At 36.9% G+C, this 15,548-nt stretch overlaps 2 protein-coding genes and 1 long non-coding RNA gene across 3 annotated transcripts; all 3 read left to right on the top strand.

Annotated features, from left to right (window-relative positions):
• Window positions 1-1,325: 1,325 nt before the first annotated feature.
• Window positions 1,326-3,927, top strand: LOC140021232 (uncharacterized). Its single transcript, XM_072071998.1, has 5 exons — window positions 1,326-2,301; window positions 2,415-2,505; window positions 2,578-2,862; window positions 2,941-3,040; window positions 3,121-3,927. The coding sequence occupies exons 1-5, from the start codon at window positions 1,326-1,328 to the stop codon at window positions 3,925-3,927; spliced, it is 2,259 nt and encodes a 752-aa protein (XP_071928099.1).
• An 881-nt stretch (window positions 3,928-4,808) lies between these two features.
• Window positions 4,809-5,254, top strand: LOC140020997 (uncharacterized). Its single transcript, XR_011824954.1, has 2 exons — window positions 4,809-4,888; window positions 5,028-5,254. It is a non-coding gene; the product is annotated as an uncharacterized lncRNA (long non-coding RNA).
• A 396-nt stretch (window positions 5,255-5,650) lies between these two features.
• Window positions 5,651-7,451, top strand: LOC140021076 (uncharacterized). The gene is made up of 7 exons (XM_072071807.1): window positions 5,651-5,759; window positions 5,861-5,956; window positions 6,034-6,339; window positions 6,423-6,506; window positions 6,612-6,743; window positions 6,898-6,952; window positions 7,217-7,451. The coding sequence occupies exons 1-6, from the start codon at window positions 5,712-5,714 to the stop codon at window positions 6,949-6,951; spliced, it is 720 nt and encodes a 239-aa protein (XP_071927908.1). The 5' UTR covers window positions 5,651-5,711; the 3' UTR covers window position 6,952; window positions 7,217-7,451.
• The last annotated feature ends 8,097 nt before the right edge of the window (window positions 7,452-15,548 follow it).

The following is a 15,548-nucleotide window of genomic DNA, read 5'->3' as shown; positions in this document are numbered from 1 at the left end:
GCAGAAATCAAAAGCTCTTACGCCATCACTATTACAGAGAAAAAGGTAAAAATTCTTCCATATGATTTTCGATTTCTATGTTTTTTCCCTCGTATGTCTTTGTGACCTGCACTCTTCTCTGAATTTCGGTTAATAAGATTTGGCACAAAACCCTAATTTGATTGGGCAAAGTAATTGGTCCTCTGTTGATTCTGAATTTTGTCAACCACAGTTGTCGAAATTCCTACAGCTGAAAGCTCGAACAAATTGACCCAACCATTTGAGTCATTGACTTCAAAAATTAGGTCTCGCGGCAACTAGAAGAGTCTGCCCCACTACAGCCCCTGTTCGTTGATATTGGTGTGTTCATGTAAGTGTTTCTTGTAATTTAATGTAATGCGGATTATGAATCTGCATCCTTCATTCTAGTTGATGGGTAATATATGTTTTCCTTGTTTATATGTCCGTGAGCTCATTTTAATAGATACATGATTTAACTTTTCAGTTTTTCTTTTGCCATTAATTGTTGGCATCTGCATTTTGACTTGCTGTTTAACATCCACAGATTGTGTACTTTATGATGGCTATAACTTCTGACCCCTATTATCTATTGAGAAATGCTGGTATCCCTAGTAGGGAACCTTGCTGTTTCATCCTTTGGCTGTATTTTCTCATCTGAAGACTTTATCTGTGACCTTAACTTTTAAAAGATTCATGCGATGAATATATCTTGCTCAGATGCACCCATATCTGTGGTCATTATAGATTTTATTGAAAGGACAATTACTGGACTTAAAATTGTCTTTTAGTTACTTCAGTTATGCATGTGTGTTTGTCTTTCAGTGTGTATTATCTCATTTTTTGTTGCTGGGAGAGATCATATTTCCTGAATTGCAGAAAAGTATAATGAGGTTTGAAAATGCCATTATTATAAGTGGTGAACAAATAAAAGTAGATAAGTTCTTGTACATAGTTGAACAGCAATCTAACTATCTGAATTGCCCATAACCATCATCTGCCTAGCAATTGTAGCTTGCTAGCAATTAAATGTTCTACCAAGTTGCAATTAGGAATTTGTAAGACAATCTAGCTCCCCTGATTTATCTATGTTTCTTTTTCTTGTAAACAGAACACTGGTTTGCATATTGACATAAATTCACCACATTCTTTTGGCATTGAGAAGTTGGGTTAACTGTTAACATCGCATTCCACTATGAGCATAGCAAACTGGGATGCACATGCTGCACTTTATTTTTTATTTTTCTTGCATGTTAATAAATTTGCTATTTTTCAATTCTGTTTATATGGTCTCTTTTTCTTGCCTTCTCAATCTTGTTTCTTGTAGAATGGATGATAGGTCTTGGATCTTTATTGAAGACCGAGTCAATAATCCGTACTTTGAAAAGTGTCTGAGTGACTTCCTTAAATTTGCCTACAAAAAGAAAGAGGTTGGGAGTAGAATATATTGCCCATGTAGGCGATGTAAAAACTCAGAACGAAGAAAGGAAGAAACTGTGCGTGCACATGTAACAATGAAGGGGTTTTTGACCACTTATACAAATTGGATTTATCATGGTGAAGATCCATGGGACTTCAATCAAGAAAATATGAACAATGGAGTGTTTAGGCGCATTGAAAATGATGACATGAATGAATTGATACACGAAACACTTGGAAGAACACTTGAAGAGAATTCTAACATAAATTTAGAAGAACTTAGAGGAGCCTGTGATGAAGAGACTAATAAGTTTTTTAAGTTGCTGAAGCATGCCGAAACAGAGTTATACCCTGGATGTAAAAATTTTACTCTTCTATCATTTGTCATCAAGTTGTTGCATGTCAAGTCTCTTTGTCGATGGAGCAACAACTCAATGACAATATTACTGGAGCTTCTCAAGGAAGTTTTTCCTGAGAATGAATTATTTCCAAGCTCTTATCGTGACGCTTGGAAAATTGTTAAAGACTTGGGTCTTAGCTACCATAAAATTCATGCATGCCCCAATGATTGCTTGATTTATTGGAAGGAGACAGAACATGAAACCTTTTGCAGAAAGTGTGGAACTCCTAGGTATAAGCAAATTGTAAAACAATCCGATGATTCAAGTGAACAAGCTAACAAAGTTCCAGCAAAGCTTGTTCGCTATTTTCCTTTGAAACCACGTCTCCAAAGGCTGTTCATGTCATCAAAGACTGCTTCATTAATGAGATGGCATGAAGAGGAGCGCATCAAGGATGGTAAATTGAGGCATCCGGCAGACTCTTTAGCTTGGAAGCATTTTAATGACCGGCACCCAAGCTTTGCTAGTGATCCTCGCAATGTTCGTGTTGGACTTGCAGCGGATGGATTTAACCCATTCAAAGCAATGAACAATAAATACAGCACCTGGCCAGTGATTTTAGTGCCATATAATTTACCCTCATGGATGTGCATGAAGCAAACATCATGGAGCATTTGCTTGTTCACTTGCCTGAAGAGGCGAAACTTGGTGGACCATTTCAATTTCGGTCTATGTATCCTATTGAGAGGTAAAAGATTATCAACTTAATCTATGTACATTGAAAAATCACCACCGATATTAATATAAATTCTATGCATAGGTATCTGTGTACTTTGAAAAATTATGTACGGAGTCGAAGTCACCCTGAAGGTTCAATAGCAGAGGGCTACTTGGCGGAAGAATGTATGACATTCTGTTCCATGTACTTGGACAATATTGAATCAAAGTTGAATCGCCCACCTAGGAACTATGAAGGTGAATATTTAAATAGACAGATTGGCCGTCCCTTAGGAAAAGAAGAGGTCATCTATTTAGATGATGTCTCTTGGGTTCAAGCTCATCGTTATGTTCTTGGAAATCTTGAAACTGTTGATCCTTTTCGCAGGTAAGTTCACAGTTTATCAAACTTAATCAATAACTCATGAATTATTGCTTTCATTAAAGTATTTAATGACTAATGTAGGGACCATAAGCATTTGCTAAAACTGGAAAAACCACGCATGTCAAACTATGAAAGGGAGAAAATTCATAGTGAAACATTTTACAAGTGGTTTAAGAAGCATGTAAGTTTTAAATTCATTTTCATATATTTAATATTCTCTACAGTTAACATACAATAACAGTTTTTGTTCAAAACTTGTAGGTTGCAGATTTGGAAAAATCTAATAGTTGCCATGATTATTATAAAGAAATTGCTTATTTGGCTGCTGGTCCTGATAAGTGGGTAAAAAGCTATTCTGGTTACATTGTTAATGGTTTTCGTTTCCATATTAAGAAGCGTGAGATGAGAAGGAAAACTCAAAATAGTGGTGTATTTGTGAATGCTAGTGCCAATAGTTTCGCTAGTACAAAGGATAAGAACCCTATATCTGGAATTTTAGAATACTATGGGGTCTTAGTGGATATTGTTGAGTTGAGATACTCAAATGACATTAAATTTGTGATGTTCAAGTGTGATTGGGTTGATAATGTCACTGGAATGAAACAAGATGAACACAACTTCACACTTGTTAACTTTGATCATATATTGTACAAGCAAAACACGAAGAATGATGAGCCTTTCATCCTGGCCTCTCAAGCACAGCAAGCTTGGTATGTTCGGGATGCATTGGAACCTGAATGGAATATAGTTGTCAAGATGACCCCTCGAGATCTTTTCATTATTGATCCAGAAATTAACATATGTGAAGATATCCAGGATGAGCATTCTGCTTGGCAACATGTTAATAACAATAATTCTGAGGATAGTAATGTTTCATGGGTTAGGGAAGGTGTTGATGGAGTTATACTTGATGCACAAACTACAAAATCCAAGGCACACGTTGCTGAAGTTGATGATGGATTCTTCTCTGATGAGGATAATCTTGGGATTGACAATTTGATTGATGATACAAGTGATGATGATGATTTTTTTGATAAAGCCCAACAAGGAGACAAGGCTGATGATTGACTCTAATTTTGGAATATAATCCTAACAATTTGTTATATGAAGTTTAGATATGCCAATATTAGATGAAGTTACTGATTAGTATGAAAAATATTAATTGTGGGATCATTTTCACTGCCTTGGATGTCAATTTATAATTCCTTATGTTCATATTAGTCTCCTTGATAACCTGCATTCTACTTCTTTTTTTAGCAGGTTGGTAATGCTGGATTTACCTTATGTTCAATTTATGATTCCTTATATTCATATTAGCAAGTTGGTAATGTTGGTTTCATTGGGTTATAGTTCCTTAATATGTATATGTTCTTTGTGTTTGCAGATTTTAGAAACTTAAACTCCAAAAGTAAGATGATACAACACTCTCTTTGCCTTCAAAATTAATCATCTTACTTAACTTTGCCTTCAAAAATCAGAAGCTGCTTTTATAGGTTTTCCATGGCACCAAGTAAGAAGGGGCCCCGCAAAGTTGTTGGGCCAATGTCCGGAGCGCATATTGAGTCCACTAATAGTTTGAACCCTGCACTACAGTCAAGCTCTCAATCTTATCAGACTTGCCCCAGTCATTATTCAAAGCCTCCAGCACATAAGTTCATTGGGGCAATGCCTGGAATACGCATAGACCCTACATCTAGCTCAAACTCTGTTTCTCGACCTAATTGTCAAGCGAAATCACATGACTCCAATTCAAATTCAAACTCAGCTTCTAGCTTTATTGCTGCTTCTCAGTTCAACTCTAAAGCCAATTCACATCAGTTGAACTCCAAGGCTGATTCTCAACTAAATTCCCATCCTAATTCACATATCCGTCAAGGCTTTCATTCTCAACCACTAGTAGACCATCGTGAGCAACCAGATTCCTTTGATAACAATGATTCTGAAGTTGGATCAGGTTCTTCATATGATTCAGAAGACATAGAGGATGTCTTTGATGGTACTTTTGATGATGATGATTCTAGTGAAGAAGGTCGGTTGGAAAAGAAAAGATTACCACAAATAGTTTTGAGTCTAGCATTCCTTATTATAAGCTTTGTATAATATTCATAAAAAAAATTATATGAATCACAATTTCTTCTTTTGTATGTGTATGTGTTTTTTGTACACAGGAGACAATAGTGGTAGAGGACTAGCCAGACGAAGTGCTGGTTGGGGTGGTGGAAAGAAATTGGAGTTAGTTTGGAATGCACGGGGCCAAGTAATTGGTCCTAATGCTACACAGTATATAAGTCAAGTAGGAATCTTAGTAAAGGATGGTAATAAATTACCACTCACGTACACAGATTGGAGGGCCATGCCTGAAGGATCTAAGGAGAGATTTTGGGAAGATATTAAGGTATTTTGACTCACTATCAAAGTTAGCAACATTTTTTTTCTTTTTATTTCATACAATCTTGTAGCTTGTGAATGTTTAAAATTTTGTTTTGTAATTTTTGATTGAGAAATACAAATATTGATGATACATGCAAGAAAGTACAAATGATAAGGGTCAGCAAATTGTGGAGAAATTGGAAATCAAAAGTCAAGAGCATGTATTTCACTCCTTATAGGAGGCACAGGTCATGGCTATTAGCACACTGTCCTGCAAGAGTTGAGGAGGATCAATGGCCTATTTTGGTTGATTATTGGAGCTCAGAAGATGTCAAGGCATGTATTTATTGTCACATCTCTTTTGCTTTTGAATTAAATTCTAGTGCTATTATGATTTTGATGTGTTGTTAACTACCTTTTTCTGTTTTGTACATAATTAGAAGCAAAGAAAGATTAATAGCAAGAATCGAAAAAAACAAAAGATGCCACATCGAACAGGGCGAAAAGATCATGTGAACCTCAGGGAAGAGGTATATTAAATTCTAATGCTTATGTTTCTAGCAATTTTTTCTGGAACATAGTCTTATTTAGAAATATTAACACTTTAGTTTGTACATTGAATATGTGGCAGCTTCGGATTAAAACTGGAAAAGAGCCTTCGAAACTAGACGTTTTTATTCATTCAAGACAAGGAAAACAAATGGATGAGTTGACTTCACAAACAATTGTAAGAATAGCTTTTAGTCACTTTTTATTGGTTTTACTTCATAAATAATTCTTTCTTCTGTCTGTTTTTCAATTTAGGCAACTATGAATGAGGAAATACAAAAACTGCCAGAGACATCCAGGGATGATAATTTTGTGAAAGATATACTCTATGAAAATATTCTTGGACCTGAAAAACCAGGTCGTCTTCGAACTTATGGGGTAGGTGCGACTCCAAAAGACGTGTATAGGATGTCAGATAACATGAATGATGGACAAAAGAAAGCATTTGACGATGCAGTGAATGAGAAAGTGGAAATCATACGTGGTGAACTACGAGAAGAAATGAATTCGAAATTGGCAGATTTTAAGGAGGAGTTGATTGCTCAATTTGAAGCAAGAATGGTTTGGGATAACTATTTTGTTAAATATTATAGTTTTTCTAATTTTTTTATTGCTTTAGTTACTATTGATCTTTGTTCTTCCAGAGGGCATCCACATGTGACTTGGCATCACTCCAAAGAAGAGAAATGAATGCAGCAAAACAATCTCAAATTTCGGACTCATTAGAGGTTGTATATTAATTCATACAATTCGATTTTGTGTTCAAACTCTCTGAAATATCAGCAGCTATGGCCTGATTTTCTTTTCTTCACACTTTGTTGATAATGTAACAGGTTGGTGATAGAATGAACAGGGAAGTTGGAACAAATGATGCTGAAATGTACAAGGAAGTTGGAACAAATGATGCTGAAATAAACAAGTGTGAAATGAATAAAAAAGTTTCTTCAATTGCTGATATTCTTGAGGTATAGTATGCGTACTTTGAGTTGGTCCTTCTATAGAAGACCAATTTTGCTGAGTTCCTTGTTGATATTGAATTGTGCATGACTTCCTTGTTGATGACTATTTGTGCATGAGCTGCTTGTTGATATTTAATTGACTAGTCTTTTGTTATACCAGAACCATCATACAAAGAAGAAAAGGAGCCGGACTACTTGCAAACGACTTGCTTGAGGTACTGGAAAAGTTTCTGGAAATAACTCTATTCTGTCAAGTTTTCCATTGAGTATTTGTATGATTGGGAAGACGAGCTGTTTTTGTTAAGATTTAGCCAGCTATTTATGGGACATAATGTAGTAGAAGTGGTCTTAATTTTCAGTGTCTGTGAAAAGGTTGAATTACAAATTCCGTTTCAGTATCTATTGTTATATTAACGTTTTCTTCATGCTTAATGGGTTGGGGTTATATGAGCAGGGGACTAATAGAATACACTTTGCAGCCCTAGACTTGATGGTACATTGGAAGCATGCGGATTGGGAGATATGAAGATGTTTTTGAGAGATGTATGATGAAGTGTTGTACTTTTGAAGACAAGCACATTTTGGAATATATGAAACATCTTGTAATTGGAGCGAACAATTGTAGAATTTGACTAAAACAATGTATGGTACTTTATTCTAGTGTATTGTGGAACTATATTTTGTTATAATATTCGATTTTAGGATATTTGAGCATGATAATTATTGTACCATGAAAAATTTGATTTCTGGTCTTTATATTGGTGACTTTTTTGCGACGCAAGTTTTTGTCGCATGACATTGTGGACATTTTGTAGCGCATTTTTTGTGCCGCAAGTAGAGTGATGCAAATGCATGCGACATGTTGAAAAATTGTGTTGTTTTCTTTTGTAACGGCTACTTTTGTGACACAATTTAATTCCGTCGCATTTGTGCCGCAAAAAGGTTTTCGCGGCGGTTTTTGGACTTTTTGCAGCATATTTCTGGCGTCGTGAAAAGTCAGTTTTCTTGTAGTGAAAGGAAGGTCAATTCCTTAATAATCGTTCAAGGCTTACATCATAAGCTACCAAAAATATCTTACATTCCCAAAATATCCAGTATCCAAAAGTTGTCTAAACGAATACATTCAAAATTTTAATCAAAAGAGTCATCAAGTCGACCTCTCCATAATTCCTTCCATTTCAGCTCCTGTTAGTGAGGCCGAGAAAATATGCAAAACACGTAATTCAAATAACAATAATACTTACACAATAGTGAAAGCTATAACATTCAAGTAATTTACAATTCATAATAAAATACACTTGAGTAGGATGCAGGAGCTCTTAGGAGCTAATTTCCAATTGCTTTGCCCAAATTCAATTCAATACCTCCATTTATGGTTCTGAGTCGACATGAGAGGTACCTCCCACCCGAATTGGTGTGGTACATGCTATTGCTCAGGGAATCGATTATGTGTTACAGTTCTGAGGCGACATGAGAGGCACCTCCCACCCGGATCGGTGTGGTACATACTATCACTCAGTGGTCGATGAGATATCGCTCCAATCGACTTATACTTTGTTTATGATTCTGAGTCGACATGAGAGGTATCTCCCACCCGAATCGGTGTGGTACATACTTCGCCCAGTAGTCGATGAGACGTCGCTCCAATCGACTTAGAAAGGTTTATGGTTCTGAAATGACATGAGAGGTACCTCCCACCCGAATCGGTGTGGTACATGCTATCGTTCAGTGAATCGATTATTTATTTAGGTTTTGAGCCGATATGAGAGGAACCTCCCACCCAAATTGGTGTGGTACATGCGATCGCTCAAAGACCCGATTATACGATTATAATTGTAAGGATTGATGATATTCAGTCCAATCGACCAATACCATTATAGACCGAGGAGAGCACTCCAATCGGCAGTCATACAGTTCAATTATGAGTTGAGGAGATTCACTCTAACGACATATGTAGCCTTAGCATATAATTCAATTCTTTTCAAGCAATTCAATTACAATTCATTTAAATGAGAACGCGTTCGGTAAAGTACACACTCGACTTAGCAGTTATAAACCATCCATTTCATAATGAACAATTCACATAATTTTCAAATATTCATGCACTTGACACTCACCAAGTAAAATAAGAAACAAGTGAGAAATGCCCACTCGAGAGTTCAGGCGTCCACCGTGAGATCCTCTCGAAGGTCCTCCTGAGTGCCTGAGCAATTGATAGTGAACTATTACACACTATAGTTTAAAAATCCTAATTATTGAGGAAGATTGCACTCTTGTACAATCTAAGAAGAAATCATGAAAATGAGCTTTAATTACTCGCAAATCGAGACTCAAAAGTGAGGTTTTAAAATACAAGAGAAATCCGATTTTCATCTTTGAAATCAAGTGTAAAACGATCAAGCAATATCGAGGGAAAATGGTGAGTTCTAAAAACTCAATTGCCTTTAAATTCAGAAATTTCAGATTTGACAAGCAATTTTTGAAAAATCGTATCTCACTCTCTGTAGGTTCGAAATTGGAAAACTTGGTATCGTTGAAAATTACTTCCAGAGTACTAAAAGTTCCTAGGAGACACTTTTTCATGATTCAAAATGGAAGACACTCAAAATTTGGCTCAAATTTGCTGATTTGTACCATCGAGACAGATTTGGGGTTGGTTTTTGGCAAACTTTGGAAAATTGGCAAAATTCACAGAATGCGAACTAGCCTCTGAAATTTGGAACCCAATTAGAGTTACAATAAAAGTTTAAAACACATAAGTAGAACAAGAATTGGAGTTTTGAGCGCCAAGATATAGCAGCTCAAAATTGCTGAAATTTTCTCACTGAACCAAGATTTTTCCAGATTTGAAGCTTGAACTTTGGGACTTTATTTGGGCATCGAAATGGACTTTGAATGTCACCAAATTTGGTAGTATTACCCTACCATATAAGGGTTATTCCTCTGTCAAATTTCATTCAAAAATTCGTACGGAAGGTCAGTTAATAAAGCCGCTAAAGTTCCAAGAATTTCCAAGACAAATCTGCCTTGTACTTCCGTTTTCTCTTTTCTAACTTTTGGGTCATTGAAACCATTTCAAACATGGTTCAATTATGAAGACAAGGTCTAAGAAATATCCAACATACATTTGGTAGGTGATTGACATCAAAAGATTCAAAATATCAAGTCCCAATTTGAGCTAAGCCATTCGACTAGCCAAAATGAGGGTTTTCCATCACTGAGACAGTTTAATAATTCAGCCACAACTCATTCAATTCAACTTGAAATTCGGTGTGGTTGGTGGCGTTGGAAACTAAATTCAAAGGGCTACAATTTCCCAGAAGAAATCATTTTGAAATTCTGTCCATAACTAGCTCATTTTCGAGCAACAAGTAGCAACACGTAACAGGTTTTCCAACACAGCCGAGAAACAGGATAGGTGACTTTGAAAGGCTGGTACAGTTCACTCAAGTGGAATCAGAGGATGCATTTTATACTGAAATGTCTAGTTTCTAATGCCATAAATGACACTCTATTTAGACATTGGAGCGAAGAGTTATAATCATTTGAAATTCACTGCCAGAGCAACTCTGGACATGTTTTCCAGCCATGAAAAATTCTCGAAATCCAAACATTTACCCAACCAAATCAAGTGATTTTTGGTGGAAACTTTCCACACAACCTATAAAACATATATACACCGAAATCAAGTCAATTGGACCAAAAAAAATTGCACCAAGAGGCGCGGCAATGACAGGGCAGATTCGGCCCTTCAACATGCATCACTTCCTTTGATTTTTTTTTCACTCTTTCAACTTAAATCCACTAGATTAACACTTAATCAACACAAATAACACTCAAAATCATCAAATCAGATCATCAAGTCCATTGTGGGATTTCATAGAGCCCACTCACATGATTTTCAACAATCCAAAGCTACCCACATGAAGTTACAAGTTTTTAAGTGCAATCTAACTTACAAAAGCTAAGATTCAAAGGTTAGATGATTAACTACCTCCTTAGATGTTGAAAACCAGAATTTTCAGCCACAAGAAGCTCAAGAAAACCGTGAGAATGAAGCTCCTTTCCTAGCCCAAGAGGATCTCCAAATGATTTGCTAGTTGTGGTATGAATTTGAGAGGATTTGGTGCAAGAAAGTGAGATGAGATGATGAAGAAACTCGGTCTTCTTCTCCTTGAGGTTGGATGGCAGCTTGAGAGAGAGAAAGAGAGAGTTGTGGCTGATGGAAGCTTCTCTTGGAAGCTTAAGAGTTTGTGGCCAAAATTACTCCAAAAATCAACTAGGAATAGTGCGCGTACGAGCGCGATTCGTGCTCGTTTCCTCTCGGGTTTGTTTCACTTGTGCACTAAACCTCTAATGCACTTCATTTATCACTATTATTATTCACTCTTAGTAGTCTAAAAATAAATGTCCAAAGTCCCTCAATTAGTCACGCGCGCGAAAACGGGAACTTCTGACTCCCGCGCGATAAAGCGAAATTTCTAAGAAATTCTTGTAATGATAGTCTAACTAACTAATACTTGGATAATTAATCATAAAAATACCTATTTTAAGACTAACACATGAGTCTTCCAATCTCCAAGGTCACTGTACTCTCGAATCGACTATTGTCTCCAAACGCGATTTCACTAAATCTCGTTAAACGAGCTTTCAAAAATTAAAATTATTAACGGGGCATTTTAAAAGTACATGCAAGTCATAGTTCCATGTAAATGGTTCCAAAAGGAGTTGAAATAAATTATTCGAAAAAAATGGGTGGATAGATGATTAATTAAGCCAGTAAAATAAAATAAAATAAGAAAAATTCGGGTCCTCACAACCTTCCCTCTTTAAAAGAATTTCGTTCTCGAAATTCATATCTTGATTTATGAATAACCCCAAATACTTTTTTTTTTCGGTTTCCTCTTTAACTTCTCAAATTGCTTCCTCAATTGCATAATGTCTCTATAAAACCTTCATTAGAGGGGTCTGCTTGCATTTTAACTTCTTCACTTTTCGATCAAAATATTGACCGGCCCTATTCTCACGTGACCAATTTTCATCACTTTTACTTTTCTCCTTCAAAACTCACACTTATTGAATTTAACTACTCTCAGGTGCCATTCAGGAGTTTATTACAGGTCTAGAGGCTTGGAGCAAGAGATTACATATACATATAAACCGTAAAATCAATTAAAAGCAAGGTAAATTTTCATATGCCATAAAAGATCATAATAGTTACACTAAATTATAATAAGTTCATCAAATCATTTCAAAAGAAAAAGGGGAAACAACAAGATCAAAATGTGCTAAGTCGCAATATACAACAAAAGGATGTCATCCTCTATACAAAAGATTACAACCTCTAAAAGTGCCAGTCTATACTAGGGTAAAACTACGATCTCTATTTGTTGAGTGGAGTCAGATTCACCCCTACTCGTAGAGTTTTCACTATTTGGATTCCTCTTACAATCATCAGCATTAATCACTCCTTTTGGCACTCGAATGATTTGCAGTGGATTTAGCAGGTTGTTGAGAATTTCCTTCTCCCTTAGAAGCTCTAGGACAATTCGAAAAGTTATGCTCGGTACTACCACACCTCAGACATTTTCCTTGCTTTTTCCAGCACTCGGCCTCAGTGTGGTTAATCTTGCCACAGTATCCACAAGTTACGTGAGGAGCCACGGCTTGACTAGTTTGAGATTTTCCCTTTCGTTGATCTCGCCTACTCTGATTTCCTTCTGGCGGGGCTTCGCTTGATAGAGTTTCTCTGAGTTTTTCAGGCATTTTCACTCCTCTAGCCCTTTTCCTATTTTAAGGGGTTGGGTAGATCTCTCGAACTGTTTAGGGGTATCGCTTGGGTTACCCCTCTTTCTAGCATGAAAAGTCTTAGATTGAGATTTAGCATTTTCTACCCTCTGTGCCTTATCCAAGGCATCCGTAAAAGTGGTAATCTGGGCTGCTGCTAGAGATTCTTGGATTTCTACATTTAATTCCTGAATAAACCTCCTTATCCTTTTCCGTTCGATGACTACAAGCTCAGGGGTAAATTTAAAAAGTTTGGTGAACCGCTCCTCATATTTGGCCACATTTAATAATTCTTGTTTCAATTTAATAAAGTCATCCTCCCTCTTTTCTTGTATAATTGGCGGGAGGAACTTGACATTAAACTCCCTCCCAAAATTTACCCAAATCCAAGGGATTTGTTCTCTTTCCCACTTTGCACTAACAACATTCTACCACGAGCGTGCCGCCCCCACAAATTGAAAAACAGCAAAATTCACTTGCCTTTCTTCGGTATAATCTAAAGCAGCAAAAATATCAACCATCCTTTCAAACTAATTTTCCGTTACTTCGGGATCAGACCCTCTATGGAACTTAGGTGGAGCGAATTTCTAGAATCGCTCTAGGGCTTTATCCTCACCCCTCTCTTGGTTCCTAGGTTGGTTGGCTAGTTCAGGTCCTTTGTGCTCAGCTAAGCGCTCAAGAATATCGGTCATGCGGTTAATGGCCATAGCCACTTGATCACTCTCTTCGTTTCTAGGGTTTTGGTTTGGTCCAATCGCGAATCCCTCACCTCTCTCGGGAGTGCGGGGTTGCCGAAACCCACGCCCCCGTCCACATTCTCGCCGATCCATTTGGCAAGATTCTAAATGCATAATAAAAGTGAAAAGTATAAGCGCATGAATTGAAAAACATGTACACATTGCAAGAACACTTTAAATCAAAGCACAGCTATTTGCATAAGTTAGAAGTCATGTCACATGTCAATGTGTATACAACGAGTTAATAGTATCAAATACAGGTCATAGGCAACTAAGTGCCACAAATATAGGAGTACATGTAGGCAAAATACAAGAGACCTCACGGCGAGCACCACCCCTACTATACTAGGCAGGATCAAAAGAAAAACTATAAGTCTAGTTAGGGACAAAACTAGAAGAATCCATGATACCAAACCATATCATTTAAGTAATTATAAACTTCAAATTCCATCCAAAAATCTAAACTACTTTCTAAATTCTTCGCCTCCTTACTAGATTCAAGGTGAAAGTTCTTATACAAACTAGGGTAATAAGTCAAATCAAATGGAATGCAATAGATGTATTATTTTCAAGTTCAAAGTGGAGCCCAAAATTGTTCAAATGGTTCAACTTTTCTTTCAGAAAGTTCGGCAAGTAAAATAATGGGGAAAGCAAGGTTCCTAACCCTTAAACTCACCAAATGGCTATTTAAATTTCCTAATCTTGACTCATCTCCAACCTAACTTAAAGAGTAAAGTCTTATAGTATTTTGTGAGCAAAAATGGTGCTACAACCTCAAGCACCAAGATCACATTGCACGCATTACACAATCAAATCCCATTGTCCGACATCCTAAACTTTCAAGCCTAGAACACTCTACAAAGATTTGAATCCTAAGCTCTGATACCAACTGTGACTTCCCCACTTCTCCCAAGGGCGAACACAAGGATATCCGCGGAACGCCTGCTAAACTCTCGCCAGGACTCGATACAAATTCAATTCAAATTTAAGAATAATCAAATGATATTAAAGGTCGAAGATACAAAGGAAGGTCAATTCCTTAATAATCGTTTAAGGCTTACATCATAAGCTACCAAAAATATCTTACATTCCCAAAATATCTAGTATCCAGAAGTTGTCTAAACGAATACATTCAAAATTATAATCAAAAGAGCCATCAAGTCGACCTCTCCATAATTCTTTCCATTTCAGCTCCTGTTAAGGAAAACAAATCTAACGGGGTGAGCGAATGCTCGTGAGGCCAAGAAAACATGCAAAACACGTAGTTCAAATAACAATAAAACTTACACAATAGTGAAAGCTATAACATTCAAGTAATTCGCAATTTATAATAAAATACACTTGAGTAGGATGCAGGAGCTCTCAGGAGCTAATTTCCAATTGTTTTGCCCAAGTTCAATTCAATACCTCCATTTATGGTTCTGAATCGACATGAGAGGTACCTCCCCCCCGAATTGGTGTGGTACATGCTATCGCTCAGGAAATCGATTATGTGTTACAGTTCTGAGGTGACATGAGAGATACCTCCCACCTGGATCGGTGTGGTACATACTATCGTTCAGTGGTCGATGAGACATCGCTCCAATCGACTTATATTTTGTTTATGATTCTGAGTCCACATGAGAGGTACCTCCCACCCGAATCGGTGTGGTACATACTTCGCCCAGTAGTCGATGAGACATCGCTCCAATTGATTTAGAAAGGTTTATGGTTCTGAGACGACATGAGACGTACCTCCCACCCGAATTGGTGTGGTACATGCTATCGCTCAGAGACCCGATTATACGATTATAATTATAAGGGTTGATAACATTCAGTCCAATCGACTAATACCGTTATAGGCCGAGGAGCGCACTCCAATCGGTAGTCATACAGTTCAATTATGAGTCGAGGAGATTCACTCCAACGACATATGCAGCCCTAGCATATAATTCAATTCTTTTCAAGCAATTCAATTACAATTCATTTAAATGAGAACACGTTCGATAAAGTACACACTCGACTCAGCAGTTATAAACCATCCATTTCATAATGAATAATTCACATAATTTCCAAATATTCATGCACTTGACACTCACCAAGTAAAATAAAAAACAAGTGAGAAATGTCCACTTGAGGGTTCAGGCGTCCACCGTGGGATCCTCTCGAAGGTCCTCCTGAGTGCCTGACCAATTGATAATGAACTATTACACACTATAGCTTAAAACCCTTAATTATCGAGGAAGATTGCACTCTTGTACAATCTAAGAAGAAATCATAAAAATGATCCTTAATTACTTGCAAATCG

This window comes from Coffea arabica, chromosome 11e (genome assembly GCF_036785885.1).
Source record: "Coffea arabica cultivar ET-39 chromosome 11e, Coffea Arabica ET-39 HiFi, whole genome shotgun sequence".
In the NCBI taxonomy this organism is placed as follows: domain Eukaryota; kingdom Viridiplantae; phylum Streptophyta; class Magnoliopsida; order Gentianales; family Rubiaceae; genus Coffea; species Coffea arabica.
The sequence above is the reverse complement of the archived record's forward strand: the minus strand, read 5'-3'. Positions and strand labels throughout refer to the sequence as shown.